The sequence below is a fragment of the Aspergillus wentii genome (assembly GCF_001890725.1).
Source record: "Aspergillus wentii DTO 134E9 unplaced genomic scaffold ASPWEscaffold_1, whole genome shotgun sequence".
Lineage (NCBI taxonomy): Eukaryota > Fungi > Ascomycota > Eurotiomycetes > Eurotiales > Aspergillaceae > Aspergillus > Aspergillus wentii.
Genome location: NW_024467832.1, coordinates 1,885,227 through 1,898,294, shown reverse-complemented (window position 1 = coordinate 1,898,294; position 13,068 = coordinate 1,885,227). Strand labels below are relative to the sequence as shown.

At 51.0% G+C, this 13,068-nt stretch overlaps 4 protein-coding genes across 4 annotated transcripts; 3 read left to right on the top strand and 1 right to left on the bottom strand.

Moving 5' to 3' along the window:
- Positions 1-178: 178 nt before the first annotated feature.
- Positions 179-5,568, top strand: ASPWEDRAFT_123924 (aminophospholipid-translocating P4-type ATPase DNF3; the record flags this gene model as incomplete). The annotated part of the gene is made up of 2 exons (XM_040829180.1): positions 179-739; positions 830-5,568. 2 exons carry the CDS (start codon positions 179-181, stop codon positions 5,291-5,293), a joined length of 5,025 nt encoding a protein of 1,674 aa, XP_040694386.1. The 3' UTR covers positions 5,294-5,568.
- Positions 5,569-8,100: 2,532 nt separating this feature from the next.
- ASPWEDRAFT_102793 (uncharacterized protein) lies at positions 8,101-10,039 on the top strand (the record flags this gene model as incomplete). Its single annotated transcript, XM_040827510.1, has 3 exons — positions 8,101-8,438; positions 8,495-8,694; positions 8,742-10,039. The coding sequence occupies 3 exons, from the start codon at positions 8,101-8,103 to the stop codon at positions 10,037-10,039; spliced, it is 1,836 nt and encodes a 611-aa protein (XP_040694385.1).
- A 665-nt stretch (positions 10,040-10,704) lies between these two features.
- On the bottom strand, positions 10,705-11,839 carry ASPWEDRAFT_229856 (phosphatidylglycerophosphatase). The gene has a single exon (XM_040832426.1). The coding sequence runs from the start codon at positions 11,667-11,669 to the stop codon at positions 10,947-10,949; it is 723 nt and encodes a 240-aa protein (XP_040694384.1). The 5' UTR covers positions 11,670-11,839; the 3' UTR covers positions 10,705-10,946.
- Positions 11,840-11,998: 159 nt separating this feature from the next.
- Positions 11,999-13,053, top strand: ASPWEDRAFT_34163 (putative small nuclear ribonucleoprotein SmD3). The gene is made up of 4 exons (XM_040833937.1): positions 11,999-12,171; positions 12,255-12,315; positions 12,395-12,524; positions 12,605-13,053. Exons 1-4 carry the CDS (start codon positions 12,115-12,117, stop codon positions 12,705-12,707), a joined length of 351 nt encoding a protein of 116 aa, XP_040694383.1. The 5' UTR covers positions 11,999-12,114; the 3' UTR covers positions 12,708-13,053.
- Positions 13,054-13,068: the final 15 nt, after the last annotated feature.

Sequence of the window (13,068 nt, the reverse complement as noted above, 5' to 3'; positions counted from 1 at the left end):
CCGTCTATGTGGTTCGAATGATGTCTTAGATCAGGCCGAATACCAACCGTTGCTACAACCACACCGTGCGATTTCGTTTATTCCCCCGGATTGGTATTCAACAAGAGGTGGAAGAGTCAGTGTTGGATACGACTGACACCGGAACTACACCGCATCTACTTGGGAGGGTATTGGCGCAATGTCGCATAATGGAGCTTCTTCCCCAGAGGAGAATCAGACTCCGCAGGGAGGAGACGCAGGTCAGACTCAGACAGGGACAGGGACAGGGACAGGGGATACAACACCCATGCCACAATTGCCTAGGAGTCTGTCGTTGAATTCAGTGCCGTCGCAGGATGGCCTCAGTGCTGGTGGGGGAGGACGCCCCTCCATCTCGCCTTCCCGAACACTCTCCGACTCGGGGCGGAGAGCTTCGCAACAGCAGCATGTTCGTTTTTCGGTGGATCTCGAAGACGACTCGACGGAGGACCCCAGACAGACGATTCGGGAGAGACATCGACGGACGGCTTCGAGAGGGTTGACCGTCAATACTAACCTTGCCCCTCCGCAAGCTCGATCGCTGTCTGGCCGGTCTCCAGAACGTGGCCCTACCTCGCCTCTCTCCCCGAATACAATGCTTTCTCCTCCATCGCCGCAGAACCCTGAAACGGGTCGTTCCCGATCGCGCAATCGTGGTTATTCGCTTCGTCGGACGATCTTCGCTAAGAATATCGAGACCCAGTCGAGGGAGACTTCTCCGGTTCCTCCTACTTCCCCACTCCACCCTCCTATATCCCCGGACCCGACATCTCCGGGTCTTCCCACATCCCCAGGCGCGGTGGAGTTGCAGGAAACAAATGTCCCTCAGCCGGTCGAAGAGGTTCCCGCTGGAACTTCACAGCGGTCGTCTGAAGATGAGAAGCATCAAATAACCGTGGCACCGACCACCACCGTCGAGTCTAGTTCAAAGGATGGCGGTTCTACATACTTCTCTGACCCCTCGGATGGTCTCAAGGATGACAGACATTTCTTCACGACTCTTTCGCACGAGAAGTGGCTGAAGAAGAAGGCTGCCACTGCAGTGATCGTGGACCGGTTAAACAATGCCCTCGAGGCTGTTCGGAAGACTATTCTGCGGATCAAGGATATCCCACCTAGCAAAGATGGTCGCCATATTGATCTTGACCCCACACGCACCGATGTGCTGATCGATGAGCGCACCGGGAAGCCTTACATCGAAAATTGGATTCGGTCCAGTCGTTACAGCTTCTGGAGCTTTTTCCCGCGACAGTTCTGGGCGCAATTCACCAAACTTGCCAACTTTTATTTCCTGGTCGTCGCCATTCTGCAGATGATTCCTGGTTTGAGTACAACGGGTACCTATACAACGATCGTTCCCCTGTTGATCTTCGTGGGTATCTCCATGGGCAAAGAAGGATTTGACGACTGGCGTCGGTATCGTCTGGACAAGGAAGAGAACAATCGCTACGCTTCCGTTTTACGATTGGGCAGTCAAATTGGAGCCCCGGAATCGGCCAAGGACAACTCGTCCGAATCGAGTGATTCCCAGGATTGGACCTCGATCAAATGGGAGGATATCAAAGTCGGCGATGTCATTAAATTGGAGCGGGATCAGCCTATTCCCGCGGATATCGCTCTCTTACACGCGGATGGGCCCAACGGAGTGGCCTACATCGAGACCATGGCTCTTGATGGCGAGACCAACCTCAAGAACAAATCGCCCTGTCAACCCGTTTCCAAGGTGTGCTCGACTGTCGAGGACATCTGCAGCACCGACATCCATTTTGCCGTCGAAGACCCGAACCTCGATCTGTACAAATTCGACGGAAATGTGACCATTGCTGGACAGGAAAAGCTGCCATTGACCAACAATGAAATCGTCTACCGTGGAAGTATCCTGCGGAACACTGAACTTGCAATTGGCATGGTCATCTACACCGGCGAGGAGTGCAAGATTCGGATGAATGCCAACAAGAACCCCCGGATCAAATCTCCCACGCTCCAGGGCAAGGTCAACCGCGTTGTCATGCTGATTGTGTGTCTCGTCGTTGCTTTGGCCGTCGCTTGTACTATTGCATACAAGTTCTGGTCTGCTGATGTTGAAGTTCACTCCTGGTATCTCCAAGAGGCAAGTGTGAGCTATGGTCCCATTTTCACTTCCTTCCTCATCATGTTCAACACTATGATTCCGATCTCACTCTATGTGAGTATGGAAATTGTCAAGGTTGTCCAGATGTTCCTGATGAACGACATCGACATGTACGATGAGGAAACGGATACCCCACTTGAAGCGCGAACGTCGACCATCAACGAGGAACTCGGACAAGTCAGCTATATTTTCTCTGACAAGACTGGTACCCTCACCAACAACACGATGCGCTTCCGCAAAATGAGTGTCGCCGGTACTGCATGGTTTCACGACTTTGACTTGCGCGAAGAGGCTGCCAAAGAGGGAGACCGGGCGAAGCTGATCCATAAGAAACGAAGTGCCAAGGGCAAGAAGGCCATTGGTCGCAAGTCTAACGCTTCTCAAGCTCGGAGTGCCTTTGGAAGGCTTTCGAACGTTTCTGGGACTATGGGCGTGGCTGGTTCCACATCCAGACCCCAGAAGACCACCTACAACACAATTGATATGGTGGAGTATATTCAACGCAAACCTTACACTGTCTTTGCACGCAAGGCCAAGATGTTTCTGCTGTCTATCGCTTTGTGCCATACCTGCATTCCCGAGACTGACGAGCTTGGAGACATCTCGTACCAAGCATCGTCGCCTGACGAGCTGGCTTTAGTCATGGCAGCACAGGAGCTTGGATACCTCGTTAAAGATCGACAGTCGAATACGGTGACCGTCCGGACCTACCCGAGTGGACCGGATGAGCCATCTTGTGATGAGGTTTATGAAGTTATGGATGTCATCGAATTTTCGAGCGCACGGAAGAGGATGTCTGTTATCGTTCGCATGCCAGATCAACGCATTTGTGTCTTCTGCAAAGGCGCTGACAGTGTCTTGATGAAGTTGCTCAAGCATTCATCGCTTGCCCAAGAGAAAGCGGTTGAGATCGAAAGACGCGCTAGCAAACGCAAGGCAGCCGAGGCAAATCAAGTTATCAGACGTAACAGCGAGTACCACAGCCGAAGGGACAGTGGGGTGAGATCCAGCTATAGCCGGCCCAGCATGTCGCGCAGACGGTCTAGCGTTTCTGGAAAGCGTGTGTCCGCTTTGCGGGAAAGTATTGATGTTTGGCTGCGAGACCGGGAAACAGACGGAGGTATTTTGACGAAGGGAAATGACGCTGAGTATTACAGCCCGCGGCCCTCTGCTCAATTGAGCAGATACTCGGCCGCTTTTTCGGACTCAGGAAGCTCCGTTCACGATGACGAGTATGAGGAACTGGTTGAGGAGGGTTTGGTGGTGAATGAGGCGGCTGTCTTTGAGAGATCTTTCCAGCATCTGAATGACTTCGCCACGGAAGGTCTGCGGACGCTCCTTTACGGTCACCGCTTCCTAGACGAATCGGCATACAACAACTGGAAGAAGGCGTACCATGAAGCCAGCACCAGCCTGGTTGACCGACAAGAAAAGATCGAACAGGTCGGCGAGCAGATTGAGCAACTGCTGGAGCTGACTGGTGCCACGGCTATTGAGGACAAGTTGCAGAAGGGTGTACCGGAGGCTATTGACAAGCTGAGACGAGCCAACATCAAACTCTGGATGTTGACTGGTGATAAGCGAGAGACAGCCATCAACGTTGGACACTCATGCCGCTTGGTCAAGGATTACTCGACTCTTGTCGTTCTCGACCATGAAACCGGTGATGTTGAGCAGTCGATGGTGAAGCTGACTGCGGATATCTCAAAGGGCACTGTGGCGCATTCGGTGGTGGTGGTTGATGGGCAGACCCTTACGATGATTGAGTCGGATAGCACCCTGCGCGTCCGGTTCTTCAATCTTGCCATTCTTGTCGATTCCGTCATCTGCTGCCGTGCCAGTCCGAAGCAAAAGGCCTTCCTGGTCAAATCGATTCGAACACAAGTCAAGGATTCAGTGACACTGGCGATTGGTGACGGAGCAAACGACATTGCCATGATCCAGGAAGCGCACGTGGGCATTGGTATTACCGGAAAAGAAGGGTTGCAGGCAGCCCGCATTTCTGATTATTCGATTGCGCAGTTCCGGTTCCTTCTGAAGTTGCTTCTCGTTCACGGGCGATGGAATTACATCCGTGCGTGCAAGTATACTCTCGGAACGTTCTGGAAGGAAATGTTGTTCTACCTAACCCAGGCGCTTTACCAGCGGTGGAATGGTTACACGGGAACCAGCATTTACGAGTCATGGAGTTTAAGTATGTTCAATACGCTGTTCACCTCGCTAGCGGTTATTTTCCTCGGGATCTTCACCAAGGATCTGTCAGCGTCCACGCTTCTAGCTGTCCCGGAGCTGTACACCAAAGGCCAGCGGAATGATGGGTTTAACATCCGGTTGTATCTCGGTTGGACCTTCATGGCGACGTGCGAAGCCATGCTTGTATACTTTGTGATGTACAGTCTCTATGGTACTCCGCTCAACAACAACTCGGACAACGACATCTTCTCACTGGGTCTTATGTGCTTCACCGCATGCGTCATCGTCATCAACACCAAACTGCAGTTCTTGGAGGTGCACAACAAGACGATCTTATCGGTGATTGTGTTTGTCATTTCGGTAGGCGGGTGGTTCTTGTGGAACATGATCCTGTCCGTTCGGTACACAATGAGCTCAGGCAAGGGCGTGTACCATGTGATTAGCAACTTCCTGAACCATACCGGCCGTGACCTGTCGTTCTGGGTGGTCCTCTTACTGATCGTGGTAGCCGTGATTGTGTTTGAGATGCTTGTGAGCGCCGTACGAGCGAATCTCTTCCCGACAGACGTGGACGTCTTCCAGGAGTACGAGCAGGACTTGGATATACGGAAGCGATTCGAGGAGGCGGCCGCGTCGGAGCTCCAACAGGGCTGGGACCACGGCAAGAAGAAGCCCAGCTTTGAACTGGCGCGCGAAGAGGAGGAGATGGAAGCGCGCGAGCGGCAAGTGCAGGAACTGCTTGCCCGACCTCGGGTCATGACTAAGACCGGAGAAGAACAAGTCGAGATGGAGCCAGTGGAGCAGGACGGATATCGGAAGGGGGCGACTACGACAGTGACAACTCCTACATCTCCGGCCGAGGGCGGAGCGTCCCGGCGACGGTCGGTTGAGATTCACGAATTGCTGTTTACAAAGGGATTCGGATCGATCAGGAAGGGCAACCTGAAGTGATATTACTGTTTTTGTGTAATGTGTATTGTATTATCTTCTTCTTCTTCTTTTTTCTCATTTCTTCAAGCGTGACGGCGTTGGGAATACCCCCTTCGAGTTTGTCTCTCACTTTTGATGGTGTACAGGAGAAACCTGATGTATGGATCAGGTTTGGATATTGGCATTATTCCAGTGTCATTGTTTTGAATGTGTATTTTATATGATAGACTATTAGACGGGGAGATCCCACAGACAAGATGATTGTTTTTGTTACTTTTTTTCTCAGTGGTCAGTACGACCCGACCTTACCTCTTTGTCATTTGTCGCGTAGGATATATAAATAGATCGGCTCCAAAAAAGGTACCAAGTTCCAACGCATTGTCCAGGCCCTCAGACTATTGGCTTCCAACTGGGTCCTGCAGGTGGGAGAGCTTCTTGTGATCCGTGAATCCGCGATTCCCGTGACAAAGGATGGACCGACTTGGATGGACAAGGGGAGACAGACACAGAGAAGGGAAACGGGAGTGGAGCCACTCGTGTGGCTGACTCGTGGTGGCCAATTAGGGGGGAGGCTTGCGCACGGATCATGAGTGTTACAGATTTTGGTTTTTGCAGTAAACAGTAAGGGCACGGAGGACTGGAAGCAATAGACTGACTGAGAGTGAGACTGAGTATAGAGGGTATTATTAAGAGTGTGTTGTTTTTTTGTTTTATAGTCGATCAATATCATCTCCAGTTACTACCCCAGTTTCCTAAGGCAATTAATTAATATCGATAGTACTATGTACGGAGTACTGGAGTAGTAAGCAGACGACCTGAGTGCCGGACCCAGACCCGACGGCACTCCCCCCCACCCGGACAAGGCCTGTCATGTGAGCGAACCAATCAGCGCACGCCCGGACAGCGGGTACCTGGATCGAGGGGGCTTTGGAAGCGCTTGGAACTGGAACCGATGGCCTGAGGCTAGTAGCGAGGATTATTACTGGCTGGAATGGGAGAGGAGTGTGTAAGAGTGGAAAAGGGAGAGGAAAAACCGGGCAGTTCTGAACGAGTAGACTTTGGTGGCTTTTCCCGTTGCAGGGTGGAATTGTATGTTGGTGAGAGTGTGTCAGTGTGGCTGCCTTTTTTAGTGGTTTCAGGTGTTTGACTTTTTGCTTTTTTGCTTGGGGATTTGCCTTGGTTTTTTCGTGTGACTGACTGTATTCTGTATTAGTCGTGCTCCACTAGGTTGGTAACGGTATGCGGGCAAATGGATAAACGGCTGTAGCTGTTCTTGCGGTCAGTCAGAGTACCTACTCTGAGTCTCTGTAGGACAACATAGGACAATAAGGTAGGACATAATGGGATTGTGTACAGTCTCTGTATATAGAGATGGGTGTGACATTTGCCATGCACGAGACAACGTGCACTTGAAACTGTGGTCCCAAACCGTTGGACAGTCACGTTGGACTCATGGAGGGGGGGTGGATGTATCATATTCTGTCTGATGATGTCCTCCTCGATGGATAATTGGATGTACATACGAGGAAAACATGCAGGACTTGATTAACTAAGCATGAACAATTGGGCAGCCAGCATCGATGCAGGATGCAGGGGCCAAAACACGGTGTTTGTCGTGTTGTTTTGTTGTTGGCATCGGCATCGGCATCGAGGATCATGCCAGGCCGGGAGTATGGGGTTGAGCTGTATATTAGCATAAACAAACAACTCCATGCTTGATACATGATACTATTCACTGCTGATACTCCAACCTCAGCGGATAATAAATAAATAATAGCATCACAATATTCTCTTCCAGGATAAAAAAGAAAAGAAAAAAAAAGAAAAGTCCAGCCCCACGACGGCCTAGTCCCCCCCTAGTCCGCAGGCTAACTGCTCTAGTACTAGCCCTAGCCTCGACTAGCCCCAAACAGGCTAAGACTAGGCCAGGAACAGGAACAGGCACAGGAACTGCCACCCACTATTCCCTTTGCTGCACTTCCCCATTCTCTCTCCTCCTGACGCTCTCTCGCTCTCCTTTCCTCTCTCTCTCTTCTCTCTCCTCCTTCCTTTCTTCCTCCTCTTCTTTTTCTCCTCCCCCCCATCCAACCCCCCCATCTCATTCATTCATTCATTCTTTTCATTTCCATTCGCTTTTTTCTCTTCTTCTACTTTCTTTTTACTTTTTTATCTTCGCTCGCTACCCGGCCGTTCGTTTCACTCTTTCAACGACGGTCCTACCACGCTCTTTCTACTAGTATCATCTACTATCGCGCTCTTCGCTTCCTGCTGGACGGTGTCTATATTGATCCCTCCCACCCCTCAATTCAACCCAACCAACCCCTCCTGTTCCTCGATCGGTATATCTCGTGATAGCCACGGACCTCGCGCTCTCGTTTCACCTTTAAACTTATATCGCGCCTCGATCCCGATCCCCTCTTTTTCCCTCCCCGGAATTCTGGAACTGGATTTACACTCGTCCCGACGTTGGCGAAGAACAACATTTTTACCACCCAAGCTGCCTAGGTCAGCTTCTTTTTTTTTATTTTTATATTTCTACAATTCGTTGGTCTGAACGCCTCTGCGACGCGATCAGTCCATCGTCATCTGCCTTGCACTTAGGACATTGGACTCGATTCTCTTTCCGACTCCCTTGTCTAACAGCGCTGTCATTCGTTTGATTCATCCCCTCTTCTCTCGCGCTTGAGGCTGCTTCGAGAGATACATCACCCCCATCCAACCTATCTACAATTGTCGGCCGGATCGTCACGCATCGTCAACCTTTCCTTCGGAATCAGGTTTCATCTGTTTTCCTTTTCATCTTTTGATCAATTATTCCAATGCAAACGATGTCTTCGACAGACACCCCCGACCCATCGACCATGTCGGCTTCCTCCAGTGTGAGGGGCCCTACCGCGACCCCGTCCTCGTCCGCGACCTCTACCCCGTCCCCTTCCATGTCGAGTGTCACCACCGCGCCGTCGTCTGCCGTACGTCGGCCTTCGCGGAAGAGCACCTTGACCCAACAGCAAAAGAACAACAAGCGTCAAAGGGCGACCCAGGACCAACTTGTCACCCTCGAGGTGGAATTCAACAAGAACCCCACTCCCACGGCAGCCACCCGGGAGAGAATCGCTCAGGACATTAACATGACTGAGCGCTCCGTTCAGATCTGGTTCCAGAACCGGTGCGTTCATATTATTTCCTGTTTCGTCGACTGTTTTGGCTAACTGATTTATGCAGACGGGCCAAGATCAAGATGCTCGCCAAGAAGAGCATTGAAACCGGTGAAGGATGCGACTCGATTCCCGAGTCCATGCGTCAATACTTGGCCATGCAGTTCGATCCAAGCAAACCTGGTGCGAGAGATCCCTTTGGTCGCACTGGGGGGTATGGAACGAACGGTGTTTATCCCAGCGAGTCTGCGCCTTCTGGCAAAGTTGGTATGTTTACCTGAAACCATAGACATTAGTTTGTACTGACTGTTTAGTGATCCACCACTTTACCTGCCGCTCCTTGACCGTCGGTAGCTGGCGCCGCATCGGACAAAACGCTATGGACTTGGTTGTTTTCTACTCTCCCGAAAAGGCCTGTATGACTTACTACATCAACAACGACTCGGCCGGCTACAAGATCGAGTACCCGTTTTCCGCCATCAAGAACATCACTCTCGAGTCGGGTGATCAAGGCCCCCAGCCCAACGGCGCGCCCCCGAGGCCCGGCGGCCTAGTCGTGGAATTGAACCGACCTCCGATGTTCTACATGGATTCTTCCAACTCTGGCGGCTTCTACCAGTGTGGTGATTTCACCGAGGATCAGCAGGCGAGCCAAATCATGGTCCACCATCTTGGGGGCCACCCCAAGGTGCTGAGCGTTCAGCTGGCCAAGTTGGTATCTTTGGAATCTTTCCAGAACCGCATGGCGTACAACAACTTTGCGATGCCCCCGCCAATGTCCCCACCCTTCATCCAACGCCCGGCTTCTCAACCCAACCATTTCGCTCACCCCTTCATGAGCATGTACCCAGACAACCACGCCAGCGTCGGTTTGCACCCCACTCGTGGACATGGGCACAAGCGCCAGAGAAGTCGTTCCGTTCCAGTGGCCATTGACTTCGCGACTCTGCAGGCACCTCCGCTTCCCTCGTACAACATGCCGCAAACACCCGCTCAGTACAGCGAGGCCGATTCGGGCATCTATGCGCCAGTTCCCCAGTCAGCTCATCCCCTGGCTATGAACCTGCGGGTTGATACTTCCCCTGCGTATGGACTCGACCTTCGAGGTCACCCCATGTCTGCTACAACCGCTTCTCCATCTGACTTTGCCAGCCCATCAATGTTCACCAGCGCTGCGCCCGGCGACTCTACCCCTGTTGCCCCAAGCATGGGTGCCCAGTTCAATATCCCATCGTTCGTCTCATCATCTGTCGACTCTTCCAACGTTGGCAACCATGCAGCTTCCCCATACTCCAATGTCAGCGCTGCAGACCCCATGATTGCCGATCACTCGCCTCCACTGTCCAACATCCCGCACACCTCGCAGGACATGTACGGTTTTGGAAACGAGCCCCAGTCAGCCTTCACCGATGATGGTATGTCGATGGGTGATATGTACCCCAAGCAAAATGTCAACTACTCGGTCCCTGCGACCATGGGATACGAGGGCACCAACTTTGAACTTCCCATGCACGGATTGTCTGGACAGACTTCGCCGAGCATCCACAGTGAATACCAAAGCATGAACCCGATGGAGAATGTGGACCCGAACACCATGGCCCCCGGATCATGAGCCGTCTAGGTTTCTCTTCACCTTTTCACGACTTTTTCACTTCTACTTTTATATTTGCCCATTGTGGCGATTTTCATTCCACCGTTATGCGGACTGGCATTTCCATTGATGGGCTTGACATTTGGTTGTTTTGATCCGTCAACCGGACAACACCAAAATCCCACTAGACACTGCAGGTCATGCCACCTGCATTGGAGGCGCCCTTTAGTGGGCGTCGAGGTGGAATTTTTCTAGGCTATCTTTTATCGCACGATGATGATTGGAAGATATGCCTCCAAGTTTTCCTTGTTATGGGTTTACTTTTTTTCTTCTCCTTTGTTCTCTTCTTTCTGTATGAATACCCTTTTCTTTTTGGGGCTGGACCTGAGCGATTTCTCTCCCCCATTTTATATCCCCGGCTGCTCCGGTTGTTTTTCTTCTGATCTCGCCTCGACCATTTGATTATTTTTTCTTTGTTGTCTGGTCGAGGTCTTTTTAACGTGGTTATGCCAGAAAGTCAGACTGAGATGGCGACTTCAATTTTGGATTCCCTTTTTGTTGATTTATTTTGGGTCGGCGGGTTAGGACATGTTTGCATATCAATCACATCTGTGATCGAAACTTGTTTTATTTTGATTTGTTTGAGCTCGAGTCTCCTACTCGTACTGTTTCATGATTCTCGTCTGTCTTCTGGTTGACATCTGCTGTACCAGTGCCTTTTCCATGGCTGGTTCTCGGTGGAGTTGAGATATCCTCTACGTGGGCTCTGCCTTGGATGGTACAGTTGCAGTTGATCAATGAACGACTGGTAGGCAGTATATAAACTTAGCAGAATCAAGATTCATTTTCTACTGTCAAAATTTACAGATCATAGTATGATGGACTGATTATAAGATCTAATGTACACGGGTATCAACTATCGTACAAATTATTGGGAATCCCACCTCTTGGGTGACGGCGCTTTGAATCCCTTGGACTCCCTGAGATATCTTTCCACCCACATCTCCATCTTCTCGAGGATATTCATATCCGGTCTCCCTTTCTTCGGATCAACACCCTCATACACCCCATCTCGACACCATACACTCCATGACCCCATAGCCGCAGCCATCAAGACATCAGTCCCCAACCGATCCCCAACAACAGCAATCTCATCCGGTCTCGTCACGACCCCCCTCTCCCGAAACCAAGAAATAACCTCCTTCCCACAAAACGGCTTCTTCTCCGTCCCCTCAGGCAGCCGAAACACCGGAATCTTAAACTCCGCCAACCGCCCCTCAATCTCAACCGCCTCCGCCTCAAACCGTGGATGACTCCCCGCCCGATTCGACACAATCAAAATCGCATCCGGTGCCGTCTCCTGGTTAAACAGGGAGGTGCGCGACGTGCGCAGCGCACGCAGCTTCTCGATAATCTGCGGCGGGAAGTCGGTCGTTTTTGGCGGGCAGAGGGTGTTGTCTTTATCGAGGACGAGGGCGCGGATGGTGGGACTTTTCCTGCCTGATTGCGCGGTGGTGGTGGTGAGATGGGGTCCGAGGTTTTCGGGGAGGTGAGTGAAGGTTGGAACGGTGAGGTGGGGGAGGAATTGGGGTGGGTTTTTGAGGAGGGTTTGTACGGCTAGGTTGAAGCCGCGGAGGTTGGTGTTTGTCATGATGTTGGTGTTTTTTGCCTTGTCCGTGTGTATGTACTGGTATGTATATTTATGGGTGGGATAATGATGCAAAGGTAAAGATTGTATATGGGTATTAGCAATGCATGATAAGAATAATCAATGAATTAAAAATGAACGTCTGTTATAAGAGCAAGAGCAAGCATTTCTCTGTACAAAGAAGAGTAGACCAAGCGGAGCGGAGCAGAGCCGCAAAACTCTCTCTCCGCCTTGGGTCCTTCGACCTCACGTCCATCATCCAAACCAATCCCTCCTCCACCCCCACTACAAAACCCAGGAAACGTTCAATTATCAGGCCGGATAATCGAACTCGGGGGACACGACTAGCTCGGCTTCTTTCGTTTTTTTCTTCCCTCACGTCTTCCTCGACAAAGACGCGCCCGTTTTCGCATTCGACCGTTGGATTTGACAAGCTCTCTTTTTTACAATGGGTAAATTGACTAGCACGATCGGAATTCCGATCAAGCTTCTTAATGAGGCACAGGTGTGTTGGGTTTTTCTTTTTTTCTGGGCTGCATTGCGCGGCAGTGAGATGGATTTGCTGACTCTTTTCTTTTCTTATTATAGGGTCACGTTGTGACGCTGGAGATTACTTCTGGAGTTGTGTACCGTGGAAAGCTGCTTGAGGGTATGTTGAACCGGTGGATTTGATAAAAGGAGAGAGAGGGGGAAAGACGATGAGATCAAATGCTGACTGACTCTTCCAGCCGAGGACAACATGAACGTTCAGCTCAAGGATATCACAGTCACTGCTCGTGACGGTCGCGTGTCGCACTTGGATCAGGTTTACATTCGCGGAAGCCATGTGAGGTTCTTTATTGTGCCAGATATGTTGAGGTATGCACTGCACTGCACCAGCCTCCCCTCCGCTTTCCCCTCCTTCCCAACCTCTCAAAGAGCTAGACTAACTCATCTAGAAACGCCCCCATGTTCCGTTCGCGAGGCCAGCGCGGCCGCGGTGTCGGTTTGGCTCGTGGTAAGGCCACGGTGCAAAGAGCTCGGGGACAGAGAAGAGGGTGAATTCACACACATACTCATCAACATATACTTTGGTCGGCGTTTTTAATAATGATATTATTGGGACCGAAAAATTCGTCTTTCATCTTCTCTTCTCTTCTCTTTACATTATATGAGGGATCGTCTATACCCGCCTTCTGTCCGTCTTACAATTTTACAGTCTTGTCGGATTTTATGGCATTGATACATGTGGGAAGACTGGGTGGCTAGCGCCGTATGGGGGATGATGGCTACAATATGAGGATAGGATGGTAAATACTGTTCTTTGCCGGAGATGTGGTTACAGTGTCAGGTTAGGTTGATATTGTCTCGAGCAGATGAGATGGCTCAATATGATTATGGGTCCAGTACAAGCTACTCAATA